Here is a 19970-nt window from a genome sequence, read left to right as displayed (position 1 = left end):
AATCCCAGTCATATTAACAACCCATGCTAGTTGTTGATAATCCCAGTCATATTAACAACCCATGATAATCCCAGTCATATTAACAACCCATGCTAGTTGTTGATAATCCCAGTCATATTAACAACCCATGCTAGTTGTTGATAATCCCAGTCATATTAGCAACCCATGATAGTTGTTGATAATCCCATCCCAGTTATATAATCCCAGTCATATTAACAACATGATAATCCTAGTTGTTGATAATCATATTATCAACCCATGATAATCCCAGTCATATTAACAACCCATGCTAGTTGTTGATAATCCCAGTTATAACAACCCATGCTAATAATCCCAGTCAATCCCAGTCATATTTGTAACCCATGATAATCCCAGTCATATTAGTAACCCATGATAATCCCAGTCATATTAGTAACCCATGATAATCCCAGTCATATTAGTAACCCATGATAATCCCAGTCATATTAGTAACCCATGATAATCCCAGTCATATTTGTAACCCATGATAATCCCAGTCATATTAGTAACCCATGATAATCCCAGTCATATTAGTAACCCATGATAATCCCAGTCATATTAGTAACAACCCAGTCATATTTGTAATCCCAGTCATATTTGTAACATGATAATCCCAGTCATATTTGTAACCCATGATAATCCCAGTCATATTTGTAACAATAATCCCAGTCATATTAGTAATCCCAGTCATATTAACAATAATCCCAGTGGTAATCCCAGTCATATTAGTAACCCATGATAACCCTAGTCATATTTGTAACCCTTGATAATCCCAGTCATATTAGTAACCCTTGGTAATCCCAGTCATATTAACAACCCATGGTAATCCCAGTCATATTAACACATGATAGTTGATGCATCTTTAGATTTCTGCTCTTCATACATTCATACTAACAGTGTTTTCCTGCTAATTGCATAATGGAAGGAACATTTGTATATGTGGCCTGCTGCCTTGTGCGCAATGCTGTGTTTATAATGAAAAAATAGTTAAAAATAGTTATTATCTAAATGTTCTGAGCTGTTGTATCAGACTCATTGCTTTTTAATGTTGTGTTTTTGATGAAGTCTACTGGTTGATTGAATTTGGGATTTATCTCCTACAACTGTCCCAGGGTCTGTTTGTTTCTTTGTTGCACAGAATGACAAGCTGGCCAATAGAACAGGTGAACTTTTCTAATATGGGGCTTTGTAGATTGACAGGCTAGTGATTTGGCTGTTCGTTACTCATCTTGTTGGCTGAGGAAAAGTAAAGGTGGACGGTTGCTCTAATACGTTCAAATTCACTTCAGAATTCGTAAAGAAGAGACGCACATCGTTGCATCCTGGACTAGCATTTTCTGCTGATATGAATTATGATCTAAATGTGATTTCTGCACACCGTGGGAGGACGCCCTATTCAGGGTCCACACCTGCATATGGTTCCAGTACATTTCTCAAAATGTCCTCCTCATTAAAATGCTGCCGGTCAAATGACTGACCCCACATTTTCCTAACAGTATCCCTAACGTCTGTGTGTGGTGTGTGTGTGTGGTGTCTGTGTGTTGTCTTTGTCCGTTTGTGTGTGTGTGTGTGTGTGTGTGTGTGTGTGTGTGTGTGTGTGTGTGTGTGTGTGTGTGTGTGTGTGTGTGTGTGTGTGTGTGTGTGTGTGTGTGTGTGTGTGTGTGTGTGTGTGTGTGGTGTGCGTGTGCGTGTGTGTGTGTGTGTGTGTATTGTCTTGGTCCGTGTGTGATTGACCCCCCCCCCAGGCCTCCTGCTGCATCTAATTGGTCCGTGTGTGTGATTGACCCCCCCCAGTCCTCCTGCTGCATCTGATTGGTCCGTGTGTGTGATTGACCCCCCCCCACCCAGGCCTCCTGCTGTATCTGATTGGTCCGTGTGTGTGATTGACCCCCTCAGTCCTCCTGCTGCATCTGATTGGTCCGTGTGTGTGATTGACCCCCCCAGTCCTCCTGCTGCATCTGATTGGTCCGTGTGTGTGATTGACCCCCCCAGTCCTCCTGCTGCATGTGATTGACCCCCTCCCCCAGGCCTCTCCCTGGGTATGCTGCGCTGTGAGAGTCTGCTGCATCTGATTGGTCCGTGTGTGTGATTGACCCCCCCCCAGGCCTCCCTCTGGATATGCTGCGCTGTGAGAGTCTGCTGGGTCTAGACCAGGCCACCTGCAGCCGTGTCCTCAACAAGAACTACAAACTACTGGTCTCCATGGCACCGCTCAGCAACGAGATACGACCTATCAGCAGCTGCACGCCTCAGGTACACACTGGTCCCTCTTCACAGCCCCGCCTCTCACCACCCCCAACTTCACAGCCCCGCCTCTCACCACCCCCCAACTTCACAGCCCCTCCTCTCACCACCCCCAACTTCACAGCCCCTCCTCTCACCACCCCCAACTTCACAGCCCCGCCTCTCACCACCCCCAACTTCACAGCCCCGCCTCTCACCAGCCCCAACTTCACAGCCCCTCCTCTCACCACCCCCAACTTCACAGCCCCTCCTCTCACCACCCCCAACTTCACAGCCCCTCCTCTCACCACCCCCAACTTCACAGCCCCTCCTCTCACCACCCCCAACTTCACAGCCCCGCCTCTCACCACCCCCAACTTCACAGCCCCTCCTCTCACCACCCCCAACTTCACAGCCCCGCCTCTCACCACCCCCAACTTCACAGCCCCGCCTCTCACCACCCCCAACTTCACAGCCCCGCCTCTCACCACCCCCAACTTCACAGCCCCTCCACTCACCACCCCCATCTTCACAGCCCTGCCTCTCACCACCCCCAACTTCACAGCCCCTCCTCTCACCACCCCCAACTTCACAGCCCCTCCTCTCACCACCCCCAACTTCACAGCCCCGCCTCTCACCACCCCCAACTTCACAGCCCCTCCTCTCACCACCCCCAACTTCACAGCCCCTCCTCTCACCACCCCCAACTTCACAGCCCCTCCTCTCACCACCCCCAACTTCACAGCCCCTCCTCTCACCACCCCCAACTTCACAGCCCCTCCTCTCACCACCGCCAACTTCACAGCCCCGCCTCTCACCACCCCCAACTTCACAGCCCCTCCTCTCACCACCCCCAACTTCACAGCCCCTCCTCTCACCACCCCCAACTTCACAGCCCCTCCTCTCACCACCCCCAACTTCACAGCCCCTCCTCTCACCACCCGCAACTTCACAGCCCCGCCTCTCACCACCCCCAACTTCACAGCCCCGCCTCTCACCACCCCCAACTTCACAGCCCCTCCTCTCACCACCCCCAACTTCACAGCCCCTCCTCTCACCACCGCCAACTTCACAGCCCCGCCTCTCACCACCCCCAACTTCACAGCCCCTCCTCTCACCACCCCCAACTTCACAGCCCCGCCTCTCACCACCCCCAACTTCACAGCCCCGCCTCTCACCACCCCCAACTTCACAGCCCCTCCTCTCACCACCCCCAACTTCACAGCCCCTCCACTCACCACCCCCAACTTCACAGCCCCTCCACTCACCACCCCCAACTTCACAGACCGCAGGCAACGCTGGCTGCTCCTCTGTGACTGGCTAGGGCCTGTTGTGTGTGTGTGTGTGTGTGTGTGTGTGTGTGTGTGTGTGTGTGTGTGTGTGTGTGTGTGTGTGTGTGTGTGTGTGTGTGTGTGTGTGTGTGTGTGTGTGTGTGTGTGTGTGTGTGTGTGTGTGTGTGTGTGTGTGTGTGTGTGTGTGTGTGTGTGTGAGCGCTGGTCACCGTGCTCTAAGACTGCTCCAGAACACACACACAACAGGTATGGGGATTCACACTCATTCAGACTGGAAAGCAGTTTGTCCTGGACAGACTCCAGTCTGGCGTCTGACTGACAGAGAGCAACTACAGTGCCCTTGTCATTTTTCCTATTTTGTTGCCTTACAACCTGGAATTAAAATAGATTTTTGAGGGGGTTTGTATCATTTGATTTACACAACATTCCTACCACTTTGAAGATGCAAAATATGTTTTATTGTGAAACAAACAAGAAAAAAAACGGAATGAGTGTGCGTAACTTTTCACCCTCCCAAATCAATACTTTGTAGAGCCACCTTTTGCAGCAATTACAGCTGCAAGCCTTTTGGGTATGTTTCTATAAGCTTAGCCCATGCCCGTTCTTCAAAGAAAAACAGCTCCAGCTCCTTCAAGTTGGGTAGGTTCTGCTGGTGTACAGCAATCTTTAAGTCATACCACAGATTCTCAATTGGGTTGAGGTCTGGGCTTTGACGAGGCCATTCCAACACAATTAAAGTTTTCCCCTTAAACCACTCAAGTGTTAGTTTAGCAGTAGGCTTAGGGTCATTGTCCTGCTGGAAGGTGAACCTCCGTCCCAGTCTCAAATCTCTGGAAGACTGAAACAGGTTTCCCTCAAGAATAATGCTGCCACGACGCAAACATGTTTGCTTATTTTCTTATTTAAGCAAATGGCTTTTTTCTGGTCACTCTTCCATAAAGCCCAGCTCTGTGGAGTGTACGGCTTCAAGTGGTCCTATGGACAGATACTCCAATCTCTTCTGTGGAGCTTTGCACCTCCTTCAGGGTTATCTTTGTTGCCTCTCTGATTAATGCCCTCTTTGTCTGGTCCGTGAGTTTTGGTGGGCGGCCCTCTCTTGACAGGTTTGTTGTGGTACCATATTCTTTAAAAAAATTGTAATTAATTTCTGTTCAAAGTTTCTGATATTTTTCTATAACCCAACCCTGATCTTTACTTCTCCACAACTTTGTCCCTGACCTGTTTGGAGAGCTCCTTGTTCTTAATGGTGCCACTTGCTTAGTGGTGTTGTAGACTCTGGGGCCTAACAGAACAGGTCTGTATATACTGAGATCATGTGACAGATCATGTGACACTTAGATTGCACTCATACTTTATTTAACTAGTAATGTGACTTCTGAAGGTAATTGGAAGCACCAGATCTTATTTAGGGGCTTCATAGTAAAGGGGTGAATACATATGAACGCACCACTTTTCCATTTATAATATGTATATATATTTTTTTAAGTCATTTTTTAAAATTTCACTTCATGAATTTTGTGTATGTCCATTACATTAAATCCAAATAAAAATCCATTTAAATTAGAGCTATACAACTATAGAGAAATACAACTATAGAGCTACAGAACTATACAGCTACAGAGCTATACAGCTACAGCTACAGAACTATACAGCTACAGAACTATACAGCTATACAGCTACATAACTACACAACTACAGAACTATACAGCTATACAGCTACATAACTATACAGCTACAGAACTATACAGCTATACAGCTACATAACTATACAGCTACAGAGCTACACAGCTACAGAACTATACAGCTACAGAACTATACAGCTATACAGCTACAGAACTATACAACTACAGAACTATACAGCTATACAGCTACGGAACTATACAGCTATACAGCTACAGAACTATACAGCTACAGAACTATACAGTTATACAGATACAGAACTATCGGCCACAGTCTGGGTGGTGGATCGGCCACAGTCTGGGTGGTGGATCGGCCACAGTCGGGGTGGTGGATCGGCCACAGTCGGGGTGGTGGATCGGCCACAGTCGGGGTGGTGGATCGGCCACAGTCGGGAGGGTGGTGGATCGGCCACAGTCGGGGTGGTGGATCGGCCACAGTCGGGAGGGTGGTGGATCGGCCACAGTCGGGAGGGTGGTGGATCGGCCGCAGTCGGCAGGGTGGTGGATCGGCCGCAGTCGGGAGGGTGGTGGATCGGCCACAGTCGGGAGAGTGGATCTGCCACAGTCAGGAGAGTGGATCGGCCACAGTCAGGAGGGTGGATCTGCCACAGTCAGGGTGGTGGATCGGCCACAGTCAGCAGGGTCGACTGGCCACAGTCAGCAGGGTGGATCGTTCTCAGTCAGCATGGTGGATCGGCCACAGTCAGGAGGGTGGTGGACCGGCCACAGTCAGCAGGGTGGATCGGCCACAGTCAGGAGGGTGGATCGGCCACAGTCAGCAGGGTGGATCGGCCACAGTCAGCAGGGTGGATCGGCCACAGTCAGCAGGGTGGATCGGCCACAGTCAGCAGGGTGGATCGGCCACAGTCAGCAGGGTGGATCGGCCACAGTCAGCAGGGTGGATCGGCCACAGTCAGCAGGGTGGATCGGCCACAGTCAGCAGGGTGGATCGGCCACAGTCAGCAGGGTGGATCGGCCACAGTCGGGGTGGTGGATCGGCCACAGTCGGGGTGGTGGATCGGCCACAGTCGGGAGGGTGGTGGATCGGCCACAGTCGGGAGGGTGGTGGATCGGCCGCAGTCGGGAGGGTGGTGGATCGGCCGCAGTCGGCAGGGTGGATCGGCCACAATCAGGAGGGTGGATCGGCCACAGTCAGGAGGGTGGATCGGCCACAGTCAGGAGGGTGGATCGGCCACAGTCAGCAGGGTGGATCGGCCACAGTCAGGGTGGTGGATCGGCCACAGTCAGCAGGGTGGATCGGCCACAGTCGGGGTGGTGGATCGGCCACAGTCAGGGTGGTGGATCGGCCACAGTCAGGGTGGTGGATCGGCCACAGTCAGGGTGGTGGATCGGCCACAGTCAGGGTGGTGGATCGGCCACAGTCAGGGTGGTGGATCGGCCACAGTCAGGGTGGTGGATCGGCCACAGTCAGGGTGGTGGATCGGCCACAGTCAGGGTGGTGGATCGGCCACAGTCAGGATGGTGGATCGGCCACAGTCAGGGTGGTGGATCGGCCACAGTCAGGGTGGTGGATCGGCCACAGTCAGGATGGTGGATCGGCCACAGTCAGGATGGTGGATCGGCCACAGTCAGGATGGTGGATCGGCCACAGTCAGCAGGGTCGACTGGCCACAGTCAGCAGGGTGGATCGGCCACAGTCAGCATGGTGGATCGGCCACAGTCAGCAGGGTGGATCGGCCACAGTCAGGAGAGTGGATCGGCCACAGTCAGGAGAGTGGATCTGCCACAGTCAGGAGAGTGGATCGGCCACAGTCAGCAGGGTGGATCGGCCACAGTCAGGAGAGTGGATCGGCCACAGTCAGGAGAGTGGATCGGCCACAGTCAGGAGAGTGGATCTGCCACAGTCAGGAGAGTGGATCGGCCACAGTCAGGAGGGTGGATCGGCCACAGTCAGGAGGGTGGATCGGCCACAGTCAGGGTGGTGGATCGGCCACAGTCAGCAGGGTCGACTGGCCACAGTCAGCAGGGTGGATCGTTCTCAGTCAGCATGGTGGATCGGCCACAGTCAGGAGGGTGGTGGATCGGCCACAGTCAGCAGGGTGGATCGGTCACAGTCAGGAGGGTGGATCGGCCACAGTCAGCAGGGTGGATCGGCCACAGTCAGCAGGGTGGATCGGCCACAGTCAGCAGGGTGGATCGGCCACAGTCAGCAGGGTGGATCGGCGACAGTCAGCAGGGTGGATCGGCCACAGTCAGCAGGGTGGATCGGCCACAGTCAGGGTGGTGGATCGGCCACAGTCAGGGTGGTGGATCGGCCACAGTCAGGGTGGTGGATCGGCCACAGTCAGGGTGGTGGATCGGCCACAGTCAGGCTGGTGGATCGGCCACAGTCAGGAGGGTGGATCGGCCACAGTCAGGAGGGTGGATCGGCCACAGTCAGGAGGGTGGTGGATCGGCCACAGTCAGGAGGGTGGTGGATCGGCCACAGTCAGGAGGGTGGTGGATCGGCCACAGTCAGGAGGGTGGTGGATCGGCCACAGTCAGGAGAGTGGATCGGCCACAGTCAGGAGGGTGGATCGACCACAGTCAGGGTGGTGGATCGGCCACAGTCAGCAGGGTCGACTGGCCACAGTCAGCAGGGTGGATCGTTCTCAGTCAACATGGTGGATCGGCCACAGTCAGGAGGGTGGTGGATCGGCCACAGTCAGGAGGGTGGTGGATCGGCCACAGTCAGGAGGGTGGATCGGCCACAGTCAGCAGGGTGGATCGGCCACAGTCAGCAGGGTGGATCGGCCACAGTCAGCAGGGTGGATCGGCCACAGTCAGCAGGGTGGATCGGCCACAGTCAGCAGGGTGGATCGGCCACAGTCAGCAGGGTGGATCGGCCACAGTCAGGGTGGTGGATCGGCCACAGTCAGGGTGGTGGATCGGCCACAGTCAGGGTGGTGGATCGGCCACAGTCAGGGTGGTGGATCGGCCACAGTCAGGGTGGTGGATCGGCCACAGTCAGGAGGGTGGATCGGCCACAGTCAGGAGGGTGGATCGGCCACAGTCAGGAGGGTGGTGGATCGGCCACAGTCAGGAGGGTGGTGGATCGGCCACAGTCAGGAGGGTGGTGGATCGGCCACAGTCAGCAGGGTGGACCGGCCACAGTCAGGGTGGTGGATCGGCCACAGTCAGGAGGGTGGATCGGCCACAGTCAGGAGGGTGGATCGGCCACAGTCAGGAGGGTGGATCGGACACAGTCAGGAGGGTGGATCGGCCACAGTCAGCAGGGTGGATCGGCCACAGTCAGCAGGGTGGATCGGCCACAGTCAGCAGGGTGGATCGGCCACAGTCAGCAGGGTGGATCGGCCACAGTCAGGAGGGTGGATCGGCCACAGTCAGGGTGGTGGATCGGCCACAGTCAGGAGGGTGGATTAGCCTGCTATTATTTTATTTCGGGATTTGAACATTCTTGTAAATTCCATGAACTTTGGCCATCTAATCTGATTCATGTCATGGTACATAAAGTCGTATGTGCTTGCATTTCTCCCTATTCAAATCAACCATACATTTATGAATAAATAAACTTTATTGTTCCCCCTGTAGCACATTGGCCCAGCAATCCCCGAAGTGAGCTCCATCTGGTTCAAGCTCTATCTGTACCATGTGACCGGCCAGGGTCCTCCCTCCCTGCTGCTGTCCAAGGGCTCCAGGCTCCGGAAACTACCAGACATCTTCCAGGTCAGTCTGTAGAAACTACCAGACATCTTCCAGGTCAGTCTGTAGAAACTACCAGACATCTTCCAGGTCAGTCTATAGAAACTACCAGACATCTTCCAGGTCAGTCTGTAGAAACTACCAGACATCTTCCAGGTCAGTCTGTAGAAACTACCAGACATCTTCCAGGTCAGTCTGTAGAAACTACCAGACATCTTCCAAGTCAGTCTGTAGAAACTACCAGACATCAGGTCAGTTTTAATGGTCCGATATTCTGTGGACTGGTTTCCCGGACACAGATTCATCTTAGTCTTGGTCTAAAAATCTACTTCCGTTGAACATCCGTTTTAGTTTGGTACTAGCCTTTATCTGTGTGTGTGAAATCGCCTTGCTGCCTGGCCTGAGTGCTACTACCTGTCATCAGAATGACACACTCAGTTTTTCTGGTTGTGAGGATTCCTGGTGATTATTGTATGTGTTCCAGGTTTTTGACAGGCTGCTGATCACTTCCTGGGGTCACGACCCCGGTGTGGTTCCTACGTCCAACGTGCTGACCATGCTCAATGACGCCCTCACACACTCCGCTGTACTCATACAGGTAAGACACACACACACACACACACACACACACACACACACACACACACACACACACACACACACACACACACACACACACACACACACACACACACACACACACACACACACACACACACACACACACACACACACACACACACACACACACTCTAACGTAAGTCTCTCTGGGTCCACAGGGCCATGGGCTGCAGGGTCATGGAGAGACAGTTCATGTCCCCTTCCCGTTTGACCGGGAGGATCTCAAAGGAGGTAGCTAGTTCTCAAGCTGCTGTATTTGATGCACTGCTATCTATCTGAGCCTGCAGAACTGACGATAGTATCTGATAATCAAGTCAGAGACCTGTTGCTTTCTCAAGCCCTCTCTTCTGTTGAATTTGGTTGACTACAAGAAGTGACACGTTAGAAGTATCACATGTAAGAGTTGATATACAAATCTTTCTGCGTAAACCTAGTTGAACTCTTTCTGCCCCCCCCCTCCCACAGAGTTCTCCTCCTCCAACATGTGTGTCCACAAGGCCCTGCTGCTGCTGAGGGAGAAGGTGGATCTGGAGCACCAGTGTGGTTACATCACCATGCTCAACCCCAACAACAGGCACCGCAGGAGGGCCAGCGAGAGCTCCGACGGCAGGGGTGAGTGGAGGGTTGGGATTAGGGTTGCGACGGTCATAGAATTTTGGATGACGGTAATTGGCCAGCCGAATGAATGCAGTCTCCCGTCTTCAGTCAATATATATATGCAGTACCAATCAAAAGTTTGGACACACCTGCTCATTCCAGGGTTTTTCTTTATTTTTGACTATTTTCTACATTGTAGAATAATAGTGAAGACATCAAAACTATGAAATAACACATGGAATCATGTAGTAACCAAACAAGTGTTAACAAATCTAAATATATTTTATATTTGAGATTCTTCAAAGTAGCCACCCTTTGCCTCGATGACAGCTTTGCATACTCTTGGCATTCTCTCAACCAGCTTCATGAGGTAGTCACCTGGAATGCATTTCAATTAACGGGCGTGCCTTGTTAAAAGTATATTTCTGGAACTTCGGTCCATCTTAATGTGTTTGAGCCAATCAGTTGTGACGAGGTAGGGGTAGTATACAGAAGATAGCCCTATTTGGTTAAAGACCAAGTCCATATTATGGGAAGAACAGCTCAAATAATCAAAGCAAAACGACAGTCCCATCATTACTTTAAGACATGAAAGTCAGTCAAAACGGAACATTTCAAGAATTTTGCAAGTTTCTTCAAGTGCAGTCGCAAAAACCATGAAGTGCAATGATGAAACTGTCTCTCATGAGGACCGCCACAGGAAAGGAAGACCCAGAGTTACATCTGCTGCAGAGGATTAGTTCATTAGAGTTACCAGCCTCAGAAATGGCAGCCCAAATAAATGCTTCACAGAGTTCAAGTAGCAGACACATCTCAACATCAACTGTTCAGAGGAGACTGCATGAATCAAATAAAATACAATTGTATTTGTCACATGCGCCGAATACAACAGTTGTAGACCTTACAGTGAAATGCTTATTTACAAGCCCTTAACCAACAATGCTTTAAGAAGTTAAAAAAGTAAGTAAAAAATAGAAAATAAAAGTAAGAAATAATCAGGCCTTCATGGTCGAATTGCTGCAAAGAAACCACTACTACTAAAGGACACCAATAATAAGAAGAGACTTGCTCGGGCCAAGAAACACGAGCAATGGACATTAGACTGGTGAAAATCTTTCCTTTGGTCTGATGAGGCCAAATTTGAGATTTTTGGTTCAAACCGCTGTGTCTTTGTGAGACGCAGAGTAGGTGAACGAATGATCTCTGCATGTGTGGTTCCCACTGTGAAGCATGGAGGAGGAGGTGTGATGGTGCTTTGCTGGTGACACTGTCAGTGATTTATTTAGAATTCAAGGTACACTTAACCAGCATGGCTACCACAGTACTCTGCAGCGATACACCATCCCATCTGGTTTGGGCTTAGTGGGACTATCATTTGTTTTTCAACAGGACAATGACCCAACACACCTCCAGGCTGTGTAATGGCTATTTGACCATGAAGGAGAGTGATGGAGTGCTGCATCAGATGACCTGGCCTCCACAATCACCCATCCTCAACCCAATTGAGATGGTTTGGGATGAGTTGGACCGCAGAGTGAAGGAAAAGCAGCCAACAAGTGCTCAGCATATGTGGGACCTCCTTCAAGACTTTCGGAAATGCATTCCTCATGAAGCTGTTTGAGGGAATGCCAAGAGTGTGCAAAGCTGTCATCAAGGCAAAGGGTGGCTACTTTGAAGAATCTCAAATATAAACTATATTTTGATTTATTTAACACTTTTTGGTAGATATAGAACCGATACTGTCTAGAACAGGGGACCATAGATATAGAACCGATACTGTCTAGAACAGGGGACCATAGATATAGAACCGATACTGTCTAGAACAGGGGACCATAGATATAGAACCGATACTGTCTAGAACAGGGGACCATAGATATAGAACCGATACTGTCTAGAACAGGGGACCATAGATATAGAACCAATACTGTCTAGAACAGGGGACCATAGATATAGAACCGATACTGTCTAGAACAGGGGACCATAGATATAGAACCTACACTGTCTAGAACAGGGGACCATAGATATAGAACCTACACTGTCTAGAACAGGGGACCATAGATATAGAACCTACACTGTCTAGAACAGGGGACCATAGATATAGAACCTACACTGTCTAGAACAGGGGACCATAGATATAGAACCTACACTGTCTAGAACAGGGGACCATAGATATAGAACCTACACTGTCTAGAACAGGGGACCATAGATATAGAACCTACACTGTCTAGAACAGGGGACCATAGATATAGAACCTACACTGTCTAGAACAGGGGACCATAGATATAGAACCGATACTGTCTAGAACAGGGGACCATAGATATAGAACCGATACTGTCTAGAACAGGGGACCATAGATATAGAACCGATACTGTCTAGAACAGGGGACATAGATATAGAACCTACACTGTCTAGAACAGGGGACCATAGATATAGAACCTACACTGTCTAGAACAGGGGACCATAGATATAGAACCGATACTGTCTAGAACAGGGGACCATAGATATAGAACCGATACTGTCTAGAACAGGGGACCATAGATATAGAACCGATACTGTCTAGAACAGGGGACCATAGATATAGAACCTACACTGTCTAGAACATAGGACCATAGATATAGAACCGATACTGTCTAGAACAGGGGACCATAGATATAGAACCGATACTGTCTAGAACAGGGGACCATAGATATAGAACCTACACTGTCTAGAACAGGGGACCATAGATATAGAACCTACACTGTCTAGAACAGGGGACCATAGATATAGAACCGATACTGTCTAGAACAGGGGACCATAGATATAGAACCGATACTGTCTAGAACAGGGGACCATAGAAAAAGAACCTATACCGTCTAGAACAGGGGACCATAGATATAGAACCTACACTGTCTAGAACAGGGGACCATAGATATAGAACCGATACTATCTAGAACAGGGGACCATAGAAAAAGAACCTATACCGTTTGGAACAGGGGACCATAGATATAGAACCTACACTGTCTAGAACAGGGAACCATAGATATAGAACCGATACTGTCTAGAACAGGGGACCATAGATATAGAACCGATACTGTCTAGAACAGGGGACCATAGATATAGAACCAATACTGTTTGGAACAGGGGACCATAGATATAGAACCAATACTGTTTGGAACAGAGGACCATAGATATAGAACCTACACTGTTTGGAACAGAGGACCATAGATATAGAACCGATACTGTTTGGAACAGAGGACCATAGATCTAGAACCTATACCGTTTGGAACAGGGGACCATAGATATAGAACCGATACTGTCTAGAACAGGGGACCATAGATATAGAACCAATACTGTTTGGAACAGAGGACCATAGATATAGAACCTACACTGTTTGGAACAGAGGACCATAGATATAGAACCGATACTGTTTGGAACAGGGGACCATAGATATAGAACCTATACTGTTTGGAACAGAGGACCATAGATATAGAACCAATACTGTCTAGAACAGGGGACCATAGATATAGAACCTATACTCCATGTTCAGTTTATTAGGTACTGGGTCGGACCCCTCTTTGCCCGCAAAACAGCCTGAATCCTTCGGGGCATGGAAATGTTACCCAATATTGGTATCAAGAGATTTTTATCACCCCAAAATTGTCCAGTGTTGGTGATGGGGTGCCCACTGGGGCTGCTGCTTCTTGTTTTTAGCTGATAGGAACCCGGTGTGGTTGTCTGCTGCAATAGCCATGACAAGGACTGTACTGCGCCGTTACATGCCTGTTTGTGGGCCGCCTGATAGCACAAACCTTGCCATTCTTCTTGGACCTCTCTCATCAACAGGCTGTTTGTGCCGCTGGGTTTTTGGTTTGTCACACTATTCTCTGGAAACCCTAGACACTGAAAAGCCCCGGAGGCCATTTCTGAGATACTGGAACCAGCTCGCCTGGCACCAACAATCTACTCAAAGTTGCTTTAGGTCACTGGTTTTGCCCATGCTAATGTTCAATCGAATAAATGAATGCCTTAATGCCGGTCTGCCTGCTTTATATAGCAATCCAAGGCCACTTGACTCACTGTCTGTAGGAACAAACCATTTTTGTGATAGTGTACCTAATAAACTGTCCACTGAGTATATAATGAGGTAAGATGGTGCCGACGGACATGGCAGGTCTGCTTCTGCTTCTTGCTCCTAAGCAACGTTGTAGGATATATAGTTTTTTGTGTCATTTCCAACATTATTAGCCCATAATGTCTGGACTTTGTGCAAACTGGAAGCATGAACCACCACCGCATTTAACCATTGCAAGGTGCCAGGGAATATAGTTGATTACAAACAGTGCAGTTTTTTGTCCTTAAACCATTTTGCCACAACTTTGGAAGTATGCTTGGGGTCATTGTCCATTTGGAAGACCCATTTGCGACCAAGCTTTAACTTCCTGACTGATGTCTTGAGGCGTTGCTTCAATATATCCACATAATTTTCATCTATTTTGTGAAGTGCACCAGTCCCTCCAGACCCACTGGAATTGTGATACATTGAATTATAAGTGAAATAATCTGTCTGTAAGATATTGTTGGAAAAATGACTTGTCATGCACATCGTAGATGTCCCAACTTCCTGACTTCAACTGAATGTGGCAGGGTCAACAGACAATCATGGATTATAAACTACAACTTAAGACTTCAAAGGGAAAACCAGCCACGTCCTGCTCCCGGACAAGCTAAACACTTTCTTCGCCCTCTTTAAGGATAACACAGTGCCATCGACAGTGCCATCGACAGTGCCATCGACAGTGCCATCGACGCGGCCCGCTCCCATGGACTGTGGGCACTCGTTCTCCGAGGCCGACTTGATTAAGACATTTAAGCGTGTTAACCCTCGTAAGGCTGCCGGCCCAGACAGCATCCCTAGCTGCGTCCTCAGAGCATGCGCAGACCAGCTGGCTGGAGTGTTTACGGACATATTCAATCTCTCCCTATCCCAGTCTGTTGTCCCCACTTGCTTCAAGATGGCCACCATTGTTCCTGTACCCAAGAAGGCCAAGGTAACTGAACAGAGGGACTGTCGTCCCGTGGCACCCACTTCTGTCATCATGAAGTGCTTTGAGAGACTAGTCAAGGATCATATCACCTCCCCCTTACCTGCCACCCTAGACCCAATTTCAATACCACCTGAATAAATCCACAGACCATGCAATCGCCATTTCACTGCCCTATCCCATCCTGGACAAGAGGAATAACTATGTAAGAATGCTGTTCATTGCCAACAGCTCAGCATTCAACACCACAGTGCCCTTCAAGCTCATCATTTGGGTCTGATCCCCGTCCTATGCAACTGGGTCCTAGACTTCTTGGAGAAGGTATAAACCTTAGAGTTCCTCGGGGGAACACGTCACTGACGATCTGAAATGGTCCACCCACACAGACAGTGTGGTGAAGAAGGCGCAACAGAGCCTCTTCAACCTCAGGAGGCTGAGGAAATTCGTCTTGGTTCCTAAGACCCTCACAAACGTTTACAGATGCACCATTGAGAGCATCCCTTCTGGCTGTATCACCGCCTGGTACAGCAACTGCACCGCCCTCAACCGCAGGGCTCTCCAGAGGGTCAACTGGGTTTCTAATCCTTATTTAACTAGGCAACTGGGTGGTGGGTAACTATTGTTATATTGTCTATATAGGAGACAGTCATCTGGGAGGTGGGTTGGAGGCCAACAGCAGCACGGAGTCCTTTGAGCTGGTCACAGAGGACAACAATGGAGGAAAGCAAGCGGCAGAAGGTATAGTACAGTCTACTCAAACTAGGGGGCGATCTGAAATAGCACCCTATTCCCTATGTAGTGCACTACTTTTGGAGAAGGAAAGCAAGCAGCAGAAGGGGACAGTGGGGCTACTGAAACTGGTGCTTTGTTCCAAGGTTCATACTACTAGTATACCACTTCGAATACAATAGTGACTATTCATCCCTTTGGAAGAGGCTTTTGAATCAGACATCTGGAACACCTTCCTAATAAGGAGTTGCACCCCCCTTCCCCCTATCTGTTTCTAACTGAGTGTCCACAACATTAGGAACACCTTCCTAATAAGGAGTTGCACCCCCCTTCCCCCTATCTGTTTCTGAGTGTCCACAACATTAGGAACACCTTCCTAATAAGGAGTTGCACCCCCCTTCCCCCTATCTGTTTCTAACTGAGTGTCCACAACATTAGGAACACCTTCCTAATAAGGAGTTGCACCCCCCTTCCCCCTATCTGTTTCTGAGTGTCCACAACATTAGGAACACCTTCCTAATAAGGAGTTGCACCCCCTTCCCCCTATCTGTTTCTGAGTGTCCACAACATTAGGAACACCTTCCTAATAAGGAGTTGCACCCCCCTTCCCCCTATCTGTTTCTGAGTGTCCACAACATTAGGAACACCTTCCTAATAAGGAGTTGCACCCCCCTTCCCCCTATCTGTTTCTGAGTGTCCACAACATTAGGAACACCTTCCTAATAAGGAGTTGCACCCCCTTCCCCTATCTGTTTCTGAGTGTCCACAACATTAGGAACACCTTCCTAATAAGGAGTTGCACCCCCCTTCCCCCTATCTGTTTCTGAGTGTCCACAACATTAGGAACACCTTCCTAATAAGGAGTTGCACCCTCTTTTGGAATTGTCTCAGGGCTTAAAAATCCTTTAACGTGTCTCCTCCCCTCCATCTACACTGATTGAAATGGATTTAAGTGACATCAATAAATGATCATAGCTTTCACCTGGATTCACCTGGTTAGTCTATGTCATGGAGGGAGTAGGTGTTCCTAATGTTTTGTCCACTCAGTGTACAGTATATATTCACCTGGTTAGTCTATGTCATGGAGGGAGTAGGTGTTCCTAATGTTTTGTCCACTCAGTGTACAGTATATATATTCACCTGGTTAGTCTATGTCATGGAGGGAGTAGGTGTTCCTAATGTTTTGTCCACTCAGTGTACAGTATATATATTCACCTGGTTAGTCTATGTCATGGAGGGAGTAGGTGTTCCTAATGTTTTGTCCACTCAGTGTACAGTATATATTGTTCATGTGTTTTTAGTGAGTCTGTGTCACTGAGAGGTCAAAAGGGAATTTCCATCCTTGGTTTTATTCTAATCTATTCTATATTCTTATACTCTCACGTTCCGTTCTGTGATTTTATTTTAATTTTATTTTTTATTTCACCTTTATTTAACCAGGTAGGCTAGTTGAGAACAAGTTCTCATTTACAACTGCGACCTGGCCAAGATAAAGCATAGCAGTGTGAACAGACAACACAGAGTTACACATGGAGTAAAACAATTAACAAGTCAATAACACAGTAGAAAAAAAGGGGAGTCTATATACAATGTGTGCAAAAGGCATGAGGAGGTAGGCGAATAATTACAATATTGCAGATTAACACTGGAGTGATAAATGATCAGATGATCATGTACAGGTAGAGATATTGGTGTGCAAAAGAGCAGAAAAGTAAAAAATAAAAACAGTATGGGGATGAGGTAGGTGAAAATGGGTGGGCTATTTACCAATCGATTATGTACAGCTGCAGCGATCGGTTAGCTGCTCAGATAGCTGATGTTTGAAGTTGGTGAGGGAGATAAAAGTCTCCAACTTAAGCGATTTTTGCAATTCGTTCCAGTCACAGGCAGCAGAGAACTGGAACGAAAGGCGGCCGAATGAGGTGTTGGCTTTAGGGATGATCAGTGAGATACACCTGCTGGAGCGCGTGCTATGGATGGGTGTTGCCATCGTGACCAGTGAACTGAGATAAGGCAGAGCTTTACCTAGCATGGCCTTGTAGATGACCTGGAGCCAGTGGGTCTGGCGACAAATATGTAGCGAGGGCCAGCCGACTAGAGCATACAGGATTTATCTCTCTTCTTGTCCCCGTTTGATGATGTAATGTTTGGTACCCCCCCTGCAGTGCCGTTGACAGAAGATGACTGGGTCCCTCTAGAGCTGTGCTTTGGGATGCCTCTCTTCAGCTCCGAGCTCAACCGCAAAATATGCCGAAAGATCGCCTCGCACGGCCTCTGTAGCAAAGACAGGTACAGGAAGAACAACATAAAGAGCCTGTTTTTTTTATGGCCTGGTTGGGAAATGGAAAAAGACTAGAGGTTGTTTTGGGGGGGGGGTTTATCTTAAAAAGTGTCAACTTAAAAGAAGGATGAAGGTGTAATTCTTTGTTGTTTCAGCCTTCAAGACTTACTTCATTCCAGCCGAACACTATCATTGAATGTTCTGAGTTTTGTTCAGTCGTTCCAGGTAAGAGCTGCTTTCTATTGTATTACACCTTGCTGCCACTTGAAGAGCACTCAAATCAAACCAGCCAATCGGACCAGAACACTGAAAGTGGTCCAGTCTCATAAACCTGTTTCCATGCTGCCACACCTCAAGCGCCCAGCCAGAACCCCCATATACATATATCCATATACATATATCCATATACATATATCAATATACATATATACATATACATATATCAATATACATATATCAATATACATATATCAATATACATATATACATATATACATATACATATATACATATACATATATCAATATACATATATCCATATACATATATCCATATACATATATCCATATACATATATCCATATACATATATCAATATACATATATACATATACATATATCAATATACATATATACATATACATATATCAATATACATATATACATATATACATATACATATATACATATACATATATCAATATACATATATACATATATACATATACATATATCAATATCCATATATCCATATACATATATCCATATACATATATCCATATACATATATCCATATACATATATCCATATACATATATCCATATACATATATCCATATACATATATCCATATACATATATCAATATACATATATCAATATACATATATCCATATACATATATCCATATACATATATCAATATACATATATCCATATACATATATCCATATACATATATCCATATACATATATCCATATACATATATCAATATACATATATCAATATACATATATACATATATCAATATCCATATATACATATATCAATATCCATATATCCAATATACATATATACATATATCAATATACATATATCAATATCCATATATACATATATCAATATCCATATATACATATATCGATATACATATATCAATATACATATATACATATATCAATATCCATATATACATATATCAATATACATATATCAATATCCATATATACATATATCAATATCCATATATACATATATCAATATCCATATATACATATATCAATATCCATATATACATATATCAATATACATATATCAATATACATATATCAATATACATATATCCATATACATATATCCATATACATATATCCATATATACATATATCAATATACATATATCAATATACATATATCAACATATATCAATATACATATATCAATATACATATATCAATATACATATATCAATATATATATATCCATATATCAATATACATATATCAATATACATATATCAATATATATATATACATATATCAATATCCATATATACATATATCAATATCCATATATACATATATCAATATACATATATACATATATCAATATACATATATCAATATCCATATATACATATATCAATATCCATATATACATATATCGATATACATATATCAATATACATATATACATATATCAATATCCATATATACATATATCAATATACATATATCAATATCCATATATACATATATCAATATCCATATATACATATATCAATATCCATATATACATATATCAATATCCATATATACATATATCAATATACATATATCAATATACATAT

The 19970-nt window shown here is 46.5% G+C and overlaps 1 protein-coding gene across 1 annotated transcript in view; it reads left to right on the top strand.

The window, feature by feature from the left end:
• Positions 1-19970, top strand: part of fam91a1 (family with sequence similarity 91 member A1) — a 96688-nt gene that overhangs the window by 71925 nt on the left and 4793 nt on the right. Inside the window, 8 exon segments of the mRNA XM_046361336.1 lie at positions 2123-2271; positions 8765-8899; positions 9360-9473; positions 9655-9727; positions 9962-10108; positions 15754-15852; positions 18009-18132; positions 18280-18349. Of these exon segments, the coding sequence (XP_046217292.1) occupies positions 2123-2271; positions 8765-8899; positions 9360-9473; positions 9655-9727; positions 9962-10108; positions 15754-15852; positions 18009-18132; positions 18280-18349 (911 nt within the window).

The sequence above is a fragment of the Oncorhynchus gorbuscha genome, linkage group LG09 (assembly GCF_021184085.1).
Source record: "Oncorhynchus gorbuscha isolate QuinsamMale2020 ecotype Even-year linkage group LG09, OgorEven_v1.0, whole genome shotgun sequence".
Lineage (NCBI taxonomy): Eukaryota > Metazoa > Chordata > Actinopteri > Salmoniformes > Salmonidae > Oncorhynchus > Oncorhynchus gorbuscha.
Note: the sequence above shows the minus strand (reverse complement) of the source record. Positions and strands in the feature narration are given on the sequence as shown.